This window comes from Mytilus californianus, unplaced genomic scaffold (genome assembly GCF_021869535.1).
Source record: "Mytilus californianus isolate M0D057914Y unplaced genomic scaffold, xbMytCali1.0.p SCAF_5, whole genome shotgun sequence".
In the NCBI taxonomy this organism is placed as follows: Eukaryota; Metazoa; Mollusca; class Bivalvia; order Mytilida; family Mytilidae; genus Mytilus; species Mytilus californianus.
Genome location: NW_026262701.1, coordinates 118,654,799 through 118,668,768, shown reverse-complemented (window position 1 = coordinate 118,668,768; position 13,970 = coordinate 118,654,799). Strand labels below are relative to the sequence as shown.

At 30.9% G+C, this 13,970-nt stretch overlaps 1 protein-coding gene across 3 annotated transcripts; it reads right to left on the bottom strand.

Moving 5' to 3' along the window:
• Window positions 1–254: 254 nt before the first annotated feature.
• On the bottom strand, window positions 255–12,344 carry LOC127700844 (uncharacterized). 3 transcript variants are annotated; one of them, XM_052204529.1, is made up of 4 exons: window positions 12,271–12,344; window positions 7,891–8,677; window positions 6,829–6,970; window positions 255–5,572 (listed from the first exon to the last, which is right to left on the bottom strand). In XM_052204529.1, the coding sequence occupies exons 2-4, from the start codon at window positions 8,650–8,652 to the stop codon at window positions 2,208–2,210; spliced, it is 4,269 nt and encodes a 1,422-aa protein (XP_052060489.1). In that variant the 5' UTR covers window positions 8,653–8,677; window positions 12,271–12,344; the 3' UTR covers window positions 255–2,207. The 3 variants fall into 3 exon arrangements, with proteins under 3 accessions (XP_052060489.1, XP_052060490.1, XP_052060491.1); XM_052204530.1 differs by lacking the exon at window positions 12,271–12,344 and adding an exon at window positions 11,915–12,121; XM_052204531.1 differs by lacking the exon at window positions 12,271–12,344 and adding an exon at window positions 12,017–12,119.
• Window positions 12,345–13,970: the final 1,626 nt, after the last annotated feature.

The following is a 13,970-nucleotide window of genomic DNA, read 5'->3' as shown; positions in this document are numbered from 1 at the left end:
AACCAAGAAATTACATCAGGTTGTCTGGAACGATAATGATATCCTTCTCTGTATGAGCCATCCACCAGTATGAAGAAATATTCTGTTAAGGTTTATTTCTTTGTATTACACACCTGAATAATGTGTTAATGCAGAAGCCAAATTTTAAGCAAACAAAGAACATTTTTACAGCTTTTCAACAGTTTAATCCTATTATCTTAAATATTTACATAATAATATTTAATGGCAAATCAAAGACTCAGAGTATTCACAAATTAGAGAAATATGTTTAATACAAAACGCATTTGTAACACTTGTAAAACAAATAATATTTAAATTGTTAAAATCAAGCAATTGACCTAAATGCAGACTTAAAGGCAAAAATAAATGAATTCACAGTATTTTACCAAAATTAGTCCTCAACAAATAATCAATCCATAATATTTCACAAATTATTGTAAAATTTGGTGATTTTGATAATATCGAGAAAGTTATCTCCCCCAAATTTAACAATAGTTGCGCAAACGTTTTCTCTCTGGCAAAATAACCACTTTTTTCACCTGCAAATCAGTAATTGTAGTGTCTTCTTTTTAATATATCACTAAGAACAAGACATAAATCTACAGTAGTGATTTTCCTAGAAAATGAAAAAAAAACAACTTGCATATTTAAGAAAACTTATAATACAGACTTATACAACAAGCAACAGAAAAAAAAAATGCCAACCAAATTGCAAAAGATTTATATGAATGTTAAAGACTGACCCAGTACTTATACAAAGAGCAATATATACTTTCCCCACATACATTTCTGAAAAACTAAAATAGTTTAACAATTAGCATGATGAGAGGAAAATTACAATTTTTCAGCCAATTTGATTTTTTAACTTAATCATTGTACATGTTGTAAGTGTTATGGTTCTGATAGCAATTAGGGAAAGTAATTTCAGTTTTCAACAATTTAAAGAAATAATGATTATGTATCTTTTATGACAAATGTGCAAATAAATTGCAAAATTATAAATACCAGTGCTTGTGAGCACTGGAGGGTAAAAATTGGATTCATTTTGCAGTCGGAACTAAAAATTAAACTTAGCTTTGAATTGAGCATTGGAAAAATACTATGAATTGGTTCAACTACAATTATAAACAAAGAAAGATAACTCCAATTTTAAATATCATTTTAACAATGATTTTATAACAGTCACATAAAGATTTTCATTGCATGAATGCAATCTATACTCCAATAAAAAACCAACAAAATATATCAATGACAGCAATATGTACCATAAAAAAGAATCGTTTACACAATATTTACATGATACTGAACTTTGTTTGACATACATGTATTCATCTATATATACAACAGTCACACTGACAATTAACCACATGACTTTTAAAAACTTGGCAAAATGAAACGAACTCACTACATGATCCTAAATGCAAAACTCAATTAGAGTAATTTAAGTTTAAATATAGGTCATTATGAATAGAAATATGTCTGAATAAAGGCTTAAATATTGTAAATTAAGAAAAAAAATTGTAAGGGTATCATCAGAACCCAGTGTCTCGCCTACTTTTGCTGTTGTCTATGTTTTCAGTGTGATAGGGGAATGCACATAATAGATTTACAGTTAATGAAATAAAACGTTTGAAATGTATGAAAAAAATATCATGTTTCACAAATTTTATAAAAAAACGTCCTTTTAAACATTTTTTCTGCATCTAAACCATGCTGTGCATATTTTCATTTAATTCATTCAACATAATGCAACAATTATTTGCTTTTGGCAGATTTGTCAAATTTTGTGGAAATATTTTTAGTGTAAAGAGAAAAATTCAAATAACTCAGTGTTAAAAATATGTAGGACTCACTGAGAATGAAATGTCAGAACATTTCATAATTTTACGTTAAAAGTGGAACAGAAAATAATGTATGTACTGAGTAATACTATTGCATATTTGACTTGTGCCTGATTTTTATTAAATAAAGAACCTGAGAAATCTGAAATTAAACTGTTCAGAACCTTTAACAGTGATAAAAATTAAATCTCTGATTGATTCCATATTTAAACCAATATAAAATGTTGAAAATACATATATAATGTAAATCTGATTTGACATTGAGCAATACCCCATTCATTGATATATACTCCATTTACTGATCAACATAATAGTAAATCATGTGTTGCCAACTAAATCTGACTTGACATTGAGAATAACCTCCGTTTATTGATCAACATAATAGTAAATTGTTTGTTGTCCACTGTTAAGTAAAGTTTGTATAATGGCAGGATCCAATACAATATTTTCATCCTCTGTATGAATCTGCACTTCTCCAGAACTATCTTCCCGAACATTTATTATCTGTACCCCTCCTTCGTTGTCCTCCGATGTTTCTATCTTTAAATGTATCTCCTCATTCTGGTCATCTTCATCCATGTTTTCCTCTTTAACAACCTCTTTATTAAACGTTGTTGCATTTGATAATGCAAGGAGATCTTCCACTCCCTCAGTATCTTCTGTCATGATCTGAACCTCAATCTGTTCTCCGCTAGGCTGAGGTATCATTACTGTTTGAAATCGTCTTCTCCTCTCTTCATACATTTCCCGAGCAGTTTCCATTTTTTTCAAGAAATCTGGATCTTTCATGGATTCAAGATTTGAATCAGGTAGAGTCAAAGAATGGACGTTTCTTAAGTGGCGAATCAAACGACTTTTAACTGCAAAACTCTTAAAACAAATTGAACATTCATACGGCTTTTCATTATTATGCCTTCTCATATGTAATCTAAGATCGGTAGTGCTGCAGAATATGCCGTCACAATCCTCTAATGGACAATTATATATCTTCCCAGCTCCTTCTAAGTGAGTCATATCCCCGGTAGCCACAGTGTGTTTAACTTTATGTCTTTTCTTGTGTTTATACAAATCAAATTTCTTCTTAAATGTTTTATGACACTCTTCACATTCAAAGGGTCTATCATCAAAGTGAATGGCCTGATGGGATAGCATGTTGCCCTTCTGAGCGAAGCCTTTACCGCACGTTTCACAAACATAAGGTTTAAGACCAGTATGCACACGGAGATGTATCTCCAAACCTTTTTCTGTCGCAATTTTCTTGGAACAAATATGGCATTCAAAATCTCTACCAAAAGGATCAACATGTCTCTTAGCATGATATAAATAGGCATCACGTCCTTTAAACCTTTTTCCACATTCATTGCACAGGTATTTCTTTATGTTCAAGTGAACTCTATCAACATGTCGCTTTAAATTATTTTTTGATGAACAATATAAAGGGCAATGGGGACATTTTGCTACAGGGACCTTCTTCATATCTGCATGGGCATTAGAATGATCCGTACAATCTAAATCCGTTTCAAACTTCTGTCCACAAATACGACATTCTCTATCTGGATTATTTGCAGGATGTTTTTCCAACATGTGGTATTCAAGTCGATCTTTACGTGTGAATATCGAGTCACATATTTCACAGTAATTTGTTTTCTTTCTCCTTTGTGTTATAAGACCGGGATGATGTTTATTCATGTGCTTTCTTAAGTTTTTGTGTACAAGGAATTTCATATCACAATGAGGACATTCTACATCTTTGACTCCTGTATGCCACTTATTGTGATATTGTAGTGATTCATTTGTAGTAAAACAGGCTTCACATGTTGGGCATTTGTATTTTTTTTCCTTGTTGTGAATGATTCTGACATGTCTGTTGACATGAGAACTTTTGTTGAACGTCAATGTACATGTCATACATTTGAAGCGGTCACATTTTTTGCAGAATGGAAGCTGTTGAGTAGATTTTCTTGTGATATCTTCTTCACCGTGATCACAATATTTGTAGTATGATGGAACTTTCTTGAAAGTTTTGGCTCTAGATCGATTATTTATATATTTTGGCTTTCTGTATAAAGCATTCTTTTTTACCCTCATACTTGTATCATTATTGTTTGTTGTATTTTCATCCATATCGACCTCATCTTTACTTTTATCTGCTTCTTCATTTGTCTGAAGATCTCCAGTTGCACCTACCTTCTCATTTTTCTGAGCATGGCTATTTTCATCTTCTACTACTTCTATCTTAACATGAACTTCCTTTGTCTGATCTTTTTCATTCTTTATCTTCTTTTGTGTTGATTCTGAAGTTTCAGGATTTAATTCCTGCTTTCGTTTTCTACCTCTTGGTTTTTTAATACTTTCCTCTTCATTGTCATGAACCCCTTTATGTGTTGGTTTATAATCTTGATCTTCATCGTTTTGCTCCATTTCTTCATCACTTTCCTCTTGTTGTTCTTCTTCCTCCTCCTCTTCCTCTCCACTATCTTCTGATTTTTCTGGCAGTTCATCGATGTGGAACTTTTTCATGTGTTGAAGTATACCACATTTATGGATAGCTTTTCTGTGACATATTTTACAAACATATGTTTTCGTTCTAAGAGCCGACGTTGATTCCAGTAATTTCTTACTAGGCGTTCTTTTTCTTCCTCCCCGTCCTACAGATGTGAACAGTTCTGAAGGAATTATTTCCTCCTTTATGTCATCTTCAATGTAATAAATATAATTGTCCCATCTAGAAGTTTTAATTGTGTCTGGAAACTTTTCAAGAGTTTTGGTACATTGTACAAGATTTTGTTTATGTTCCTGTACAATATGTTCTCTTGCCATACGATGACTAGAAAATCTGAGAAGGCAAATTTTACATTCTAAATTCATTCTTGTATTTTCTTCTTCAACAGTTCGGATAAAACAGTCCATATCTTCATCAGTGTAACTAATTTTAGAATTTCTTTCAGTTTTGCTTTTTTTATCTACTTCAGTGACAGTATCTTTTGGTGAACTTATTCCTGTATTTTTCCTTGGTCTACCTCTACCACGACTAACAACATCATTGCTTTCATTTTCCACTGGTTTTTTAGGTTCTAGAAAAGGGTTTTTAATTTTTGGAGGTCTTCCTCGCCCTCTTTTTACTCTTGGAGTATTAGTGATCTCAGAACCATCATCACTGATATCCCCAGGAGGATCAACATAATCAGAGACGTTAACCACTGTTTCAAAATCACCACAGTTTTTCATCATAAATTCAACACTTTTTTCATCTTTCACTTTCTTTTTTACATCTACCAATTTGTCTGTTACCTTCGTTTCATCTGTATTTTCTTCCATTGTTTCATTATTTTGATGTTCAATCATGTCTGATGAAGAGTTATCACTATCATATACTTTGTGGACTATTTTACATCCATCCTCTGTGTTATGCTTATTTTTCATATGTTTATTCAAATTTCCCATTGTTCCAAATTTTGAAGGACATTCTTTACAAGAGTAAGCTTGTAAATTCTTCATTCTCTCTTTTTCATCCAACTTTGCTAATTTTTTCATTATAACTGATGTTCTTGGAACCCTTTTTACAGGTTTTATTTCCACCATCTTTTTTTTAATGTTTTTATCTCTTTTTACAGGAGATTTATCTTCTGTTTCACTGTCAGTTTCATCATCTAATTCCATCGCAGTATCTTCTGACCTACTATGTCCTCCTATTTTGGACGTACTTTCTTCAGAGATTGTAGTTTTCTTACCTGAAAATACATAAATTATAAAAAATTTTAATTTAATAATTCATGTATTACAGTAGACTCCGGCAAATCGGATACTCATAATGTCAGCTAAAAATATCCCATTACCCATAGATAGAAAGACTTCAGAAAAGAAAAATAAATCATTTTTTTTAAGAAAACTCCAGGTTTGAAAAACTGAAAAATTTCACAATCTGCGCTAAATGAACTTTGCTTGAAAACAAATTTTAGAATTTCCTTCCTATTCATTTATCTAGGCACTCCTATCATCCAAGGCAGTTTTAACCATGAAAGATCTTGGGTTCACTCAAGATAATGTTTGGTAATGAAAAGTTTGAAAGTCAAAGAGAAATGTTTTTCAAAGAAATGTAGAACTTTATATTTTTCATGCACAATATGTTCTAGATATTAGGTATATAGTAGGATGTAAATTATTTGTCCAAAATTTCAATCATGTTTAGTTGTTGGTGTCATTAAAATCAAAGGTTTGCTGCAATTTCACAATATAACTGCTGAAAATCATACATGTAGATTACAGTACCATGAAATTTGCAATCACTTGAGTCTTAAAGTGCAAAAAACTCTTTTAAACCTACAGGCTATGGAGAACAATTAATTTTTATATGGTACATGTATCGGTACATAGCAATTTTCTGAAAACAGCCCCTGGCAATTCCAGCTGTTAGGTTTACATCCAATTAAAAATGAAAACTAAATTAAATTTAAATACAGTTTTGTTTTTGAAACAGCAAGGGGCTTCGTCTTGACATGAAACTGAGCTGTTGGACAATGTAAACCAGTTCCTTATACTATGGATTACAAATGTATCAAGTTTACATATTGGACGATTGAAGATATAAGTCATGATTACTTGTATAAACAAATTTGTAAGATTTGAATTTTTTTTTATAAGGTTAGGATAGTCTCCCCTTAATCTCCTCCTAAAATTTATTTATGCAAGTAATTTTTTTTTACGGTCCTTTAAATTCTCAAGTTTTGGGAGGTCAGAACATGCCTCAAACATTTTTTTCTGATTTGCTAATAATAGAAATACAACTAAATTGAATATAACTAAGAGACTCAAAGTTTCTACATTACTCACCAAGCTCATGTATTATTGCCTGATATACGCACTAAATCTCTTATCAGCATTTACTTGAAAGCAATATAATCATGGCTTTCTTATAATGATGAGTTGGTATATTGTGTGCTTTTTAAAAAAAAATCTAAAGACAAAGATAAAGTTATAAAATCCTTACCACTGACAACATTGCTGAATTTTTTAACCACATCTGTATTATGTTGTAAGAACTTTCTTCCTTTGTCTGATGAAAACTCCTTTACTTTAGATGTACTTGGGTCTTTAAACATCAAAACAAAGTCTTTTCCAATTTTTGGACTCTGAAAATAAAAAATATGTGCTATCAATAAGGCAGATGTTGAAATAAGAAATATATACATTTGTATGAAATAAAACATTTTTGTAGTGCAATAGATAAAATGAAAAAATATTTAAAAAATTTGTTTTTAAATGTAATCACTGACTGAAAGCATGACTATATCATCTATGATTGTTTATTTGGTGGTGTATAATGATATTTTGATTGTTGTAGATTTGTGCTATCTATAACAGTCAACTGACTCTTGAAAAGTGTCAGTCTGGATAAAATTAAAAATGTATGAGTGACATATGCTGTAATTTTACAATGACCATCCAAAAACAGGATATAGTACTATTATGTTTGACATATACATTTATATATGATTGCTTGTTGTGTGCTTTAGGTCCAGTGGCAAATATTTCATGCATGTTTAGGACAGGAATTTTTCCTTGCAATAGGCTACCCACAGACCCCTCAGAGTTGTTACAATGGTTATTTAATGTGCAGAGGGCTTGGCATTCAGCCTTGGGCTGTTTTGTGCTCTTTGGTCGGGTTGTTGTCTTTTTGACACATTCCCCATTTCCACTCTCAATTTTATTCATTCATTTACATATATATTTGAGATCACCCCAAGTTTTTTGGTGGGGTTGGTGTTGCTCAGTCTTTAGTTTTCTATGTTGTGTTTTGTGTACTAATACTATTGTTTGTCTTTTTCTTTTTAAGCCATGGCGTTGTCAGTTTATTTTCGACTTACATTTGACTTATGAGTTTGAATTAAATGTCCCTATGGTATCTTTCGCCTCTCTTTGACCTGAATATTCAAACATATAGTTTATACAACATTTTAAGGGCATGAAATATATCTGATATATTTTTGTGAAAGGAATATATCTGTCATAATCTACAAATTAATTTTATATGGCGTTTTCATAGACCTACTATTTTCTGCAGGGCTTTCATCAGGATTTCTTGTGCTTCTTCTTCTGTCATATCATTTTCATCTTTTTTTTGTTCTTCTGTCATATCATTTTCTTTTTCTTTTTGTGCTTCAGTCTTATCTTTTACTTCCTCTTTTTGTTCTTCTGTCATATCATTTTCTTCCTCTTTCTCTTCTTCTTCCAAATCCATTTTCCCCTCATTTGTTTCAGTGTCTTGAGTACACAAACCTGTTCCACTTTCATCCATTTGAGATGTTGATGTCTCAGCAGCATCCTGTTTCATTTCAGATTTACATGTACTATCAACATCAACTGACTTTTCATGTAATTCAGATTTGCTTAAATTTTCAGATGGTTCTATTGTTGTATCATCACTATTGTCAGTAGTACCAGTCTCACTTTTCTCTTTTTCAGACTTTGTAGAACCCTTGTTGGATTGATTTGATTCTTGACTAGATTCATCCATTACTAACACACCTGGTTCAGAACTGTAATAGTCTAGGACAGAATTTTGGACATTTTTTGAACAATCAGCGTCCTGTTCCGTAGATTTAATATCTGTAGGCCTGTCTACGAGGATGATAATATTTTTTTGTCCTTGTGGATTCTCAACCTCAATAATTTGCTCGCAATCCATAGTATCGATTTCTACATTAGGAATCTGATGTTCTGTTCCTTCTTCAACATTAGGAATATGATGTTCTGTTCCTTCGTCAACATTAGTAATCTGATTTTCTGTTCCTTCATCAGAGATCTCCATCATTTCACACTACCTTGTACGGACATTCCTACAATCAAAATGAACATATTTTAAAATATCTGACAACAAAGGGATTTTTTCAAAAAGTAAATGATTGAATATGATTTTATTGCAGCTTTCATTGATATTAAGTTATATTTACTACCTGTATACCACCTCACTCACAAACTGAAAAAAAGTACTTACAAACATTAAAAATTATTAAAAGTTGCCTTTAGAATTTCACATCAATCCTATTTCCATGCCTTACATGGCCAACCTTTAAATGATTTATTTGCAATTTAGAAGTGAATCTTGACAAAATTAAAGATCTCCTCGTACACTTCCTAAAGTACTATTATTTTGACTTATTTGTACAGTAGGTAATAAATGTGTATTTAAAAGAGAAGGGCAATATTAGTAATTTGGATAGTTTTAAATAATCAACCAAAAACAATGTGTATGAATTCTTTTTACAGTAGTTATCAGTCAGGGGAATTACTGAAATAAGTGATTTATAAAATCACTTATTTAAGGTAGCACTACAGTCAGAATTTTCTGACTCCAACCAACAGTCTTTAAAGATTAATTTCTCCAAAACTACTCAATGGATTTTAAAAATCTTTAACTCATTTTAAAGCTGAAATATAACTCTTTCTTAATCTATAGATAAATTTATTTTTGGTATGATTTATCTCAAAATATAGCCCATTAATTGCCAAAAAAGTGGTCTTCCAACTTGGATGAAAATGGCACATTCAGGTCAAGTGGTAGTAAAAATTTGTTTTCATCCCTTTAATCAACCATTCACAATCTACAAAACCGTGTCTCAGATTTTTGATATATGCCTCCAGTAATAAGATATATTACTTTTACTGCTGGATGCCAAACCTCATTTCACCTTTCATCTTTGGAGACCTATAAATTCATTAAGAAACAAATTATCCAAAAACTGGGACACGGTATTGTAGAAAATACTCCCTTCAATCACATATATCAAAGTCAAGCCAAAGGGGGTACCCATAAAGTTTCTATTTTCATTTTTTCCTTACAATTCTCATGAAAAATTGTTCTGAGAAATGACCTTAAAACTGAATTTCCTCTTAAGAACCCCTATAAATGCCACATAAATACAAAAATTCCACTGGGAACACCCCAGGAGTGTTCTGACACCATTACTTTATCAATAGAACCACACACATGGTGTCTTTGATGCTCTAATGCTGTCAAATTTGCATTTTGTGTGCACTGTATAACACTAACTTGGCATTTGGCGGAAGTTTGACGTCACAGATTTGACCAACATCTGTGATGTAGTAATTAAATAAAGACAAAGCTCCGCCTCTGTCCAGACAGTATAAGATAAGAGAATAACAGGATTGGCCAGCTGCATCATAATTAATATTTAACATCATTATTCTCACTATAAAGAATAATTTTCATTTGAATTTTAAAAAGAAATATAATATGACCATGATGACTGAAATTAGCTAAAATATTAAAATTAAAATACATGTCCATAAAAAGATCAAGACCATCCCCTTCTTGAAAATAGACTGTCCAACATGGTTACTGAGTTTCATGGAATTAAAAAATTTCACATAAACTTAAAATTAGTTAAAATGCCTAAAATTATTTTTAAATCTAGAAGACCAAAGACGAGAAATTTATACAGGCAGTCAGAGGCTTTCAAAGATACTTTCACACTCTTTTCCATAGTTTTTTTTTTCATTTTGGTAGATTTTTTTCCTATTCATATCTTTTTCTTTTTCTCTGTTCTAAACTTCCATGTTTTATAAATTAGTTTTGTTGCAATGCAATGAGATATTTATCTTGTGGTCAGGGATTAACCGCTGGACACTGGTACCAACAGATGATTGACATATTAGCCCCTCCCAAATGCCTATATATTTAGATTAATTACATGTGCTTTTATTTACATACGTTCATTATCAATTTACTCCCTGTTGTGATATGATAATGACTTTGGGATTTTTACAAACTGTGCAGAATAATACTTACTTCAAAATTATGTGATAAAAAAAATATCTTCAAAAAATCATTGTTAGACTGTAGTGCTACCTTAAGTATCAAATTCGAAATTTTGTCACAAATTGTGATTTTGTAGTTTTACCAAAATTTTAAACATATAGGTTTAGATTATATCTTATTATTAGTAAAATTGAAAAAAATCAACCTTTTGCTTCCTTGATGCAGTCATTTAGCTGTAAATTCTATATTTGTTGAAAAAATGCTATAATCAAGGCTTTACATAATGAACTGATACTCTCTTAACAGATTTTTCCCAGCAGTGGGAGTATTTTTCCTGTAAAATTCAAGGTTTCATCTTACAGATTATGTAATAAAATTTTACTGTTCGCGATCAAAATTTCACTGTTCGGGGGTGTTTAAATTAATGTTTTTTTTTTAAAATAATAATACTTAAAGAAGTGATTTTTTGGAAGAAAATAGAGGTATGATACTTAAAACAAGTGATTTTTATTTCATTATCCCAGATTTAGTACAAGGGTCATCACCTGACATGACCGGTCATCCTTTCAATACAGATGTTGGTTCTGATAATTTTAGCAACATAGTTAGTCCCTGGATCATTAGTATTGTATATTAAAGTTACAATAAAATTAAAATCACTTAGTCTAGTGATTTATTTGTACTACTTAAATAGGTGATTATCAAAGAAAGACAAGTCTTACTTCCAACATTTGTGGACACAATGTTACTTGAATCAGTGATTTAGAAATCATTCATTTAAGTAAGTCCCCTGACTGGTTATATCCTTGACATTTGAAATTCATTATGCATACAGAAGTTGACTTATATAAATTGAAATGTCAATTTTTATGGGATGAGTCATTTTGAATATGCACGAAATATTTGCCACTGAACATTAGGCAAAATACAATTAATCAGTTTTTTTGGTTGGTAATTTGGTGAACAGACAATTTCATATGTTAATCATGTAATATTGGATTAGAAACCAATAAAAAGTATTCAGACCGTTGACCGAACTGGTTGTGTGGCCAAAACATCTCGAAAGCTAATTTTACAGCTTTATTTCAGGTTATTTTTGTCATTCAAGGTACTGCAGGGTAGTAAAGAGCTTCAAATCAGCTATCGAACATACATGTAGTTTATATGTGCTCTTTCTCCTGTCGACTAAAAGTCAGAATTGTTATTTTCGACGTTGAGATACGGATACTACTTCGTTTCTTTTTCTACATAACAAACAACTGTAATGTTTGTATTTACTTTACAGTCGACGTACCTTCCAAAATCTGTAGTTATTTTAACATGTAAAACACAGACTCAAAAGTTGCTTGGATTTATAGAACGGTAGCTAATATATATTTTCACTAGTGCGACATACATGAATGTGTTGTGATGAAGAAACTAAGCAATCTAAACAGATAGAGGCCAGATATTCTACTCCTGAATTTGGATTTTTCGTAAATGTTCGTCGCCATTTTGAGAAAGCCAAGAACAGGAATTGAGTTATTGTTCGTGTATGAATGGTCATTCGAATATACTGATATAATCATTATGTAAATTGTGATATCATAGTAACAAAAGCGAGACACATTATGATATTTCTGATAATCAAAAAGAGATTGATATTAATACCATAAAAATAGCCACAAAGGTCAGAATAAGCGCGCATATGGTATCCAAACCGGAAGCAGATGCGCCCATTGTATCTAGCTCTAATCCGGAACGGTTACGTTATCCCGTAATGTAACAGTGCAGTATCAAAATGGCTTATTTTTTCAGTTTAATCAGAGACATATAATACATATGTCTCTGGTTTAATCAAGGATTTGTATAGTAAGACTATACAAATCCTTGGTTTAATTGTGCTTCATTCTAGTCTATATGGCTAAATTATATTATCTCAAACAAAGGCCCAATACCTCATATAATTTTCTTTTAAAGATATCTTTTAAACTTTATATGATATCGTATAAACTTTATAATATATCTTATATAAATTTATAAGTTATCTTCTAAAGTATATAAGATATCTTATTAAGTTTATAAGATATCTTATTAAGTTTATAAGATATCTTATATATTTTATACGATATCTCATATATTTTATAAGATGTCTTTTATTGTTAATGTTTTAGATAAACATGCCCCTGTTGTAACCAAACGGATAAAAAATAAATATCAACCAGAGTGGTATACAGATGAAATATGCTAATCAGTTTACCAGAGAGATTATTATCATAAAAAGAAAGATACGGATAATTATAAGAAATATCGGAACCTAACAAATAAACTGATTCGTTCTTCAAAATCTAAGTATTTTATGGATGCCATCAATAATGATAAAAACTGTAAAACTCTATGGAGACATTTAAAAGATCTTAACTCTACAACGAATCATGATATTGATATGATAACATACGAAGATAAGAATCTTACGGATAAAATTTACATTGTAAACTGTTTAAATGATCAGTTTAGTTCAGTGGGAGAAAAACTTATTCCACATCCCCATTCTAACTTTGAATCAGAGAAAATAAACAATTATGTGAAATCCAAAATTAATGATAACACGTTGTTTTCACTGTATACTGTCACAAATGGTGATGTCTTTAAATATCTCACAAATCTAGATATTAATAAATCAACCGGGACCGATGGAGTTGGCCCAAGAATATTTAAAGTATCAAAATCAATAATTGTAGATTCTCTTACTCATATTATAAACCTTAGTTTATGTACATGTATATTTCCTGATATTCTAAAGTATGCAAAAGTAACTCCAATTTTCAAAGCCGGTAATAAGGATGATCCTAACAATTATCGTCCTATCTCAATTTTACCTACAGTGTCCAAGATTTTTGAGAGGACTGTGTTTAAACATTATATTCATTTTTAACTAAATACAAACTACTAGTACAACAACAATCTGGATTTAGAGAAAAACACTCATGCCACACAGCACTTATCAAAATAATTGACAAATGGTTAGAAGAATTTGACAAAGGCAATTTCACTGCTGTTTTATTTTTAGATTAAAAAAAACCATTTGATACTGTTAACCATAACATCTTATTATCGAAACTTAATTTATATAGATGTGATGATCACTCTGTTAAGTGGTTTTCGTCCTACCTTTCAAATAGATTGCAAAAGGTTAAAATTGGAACAACTGAATCAGGATACAATAATGTAACATTCGGGGTCCCACAAGGTTCCATATTAGGACCTTTATTATTCTTAATCTATATAAATGATCTCCCGTTTACATTAAAACACACAGAGTCTGAATTATATGCTGATGACACAACTTTGCATATATCGTCTAAATCTAT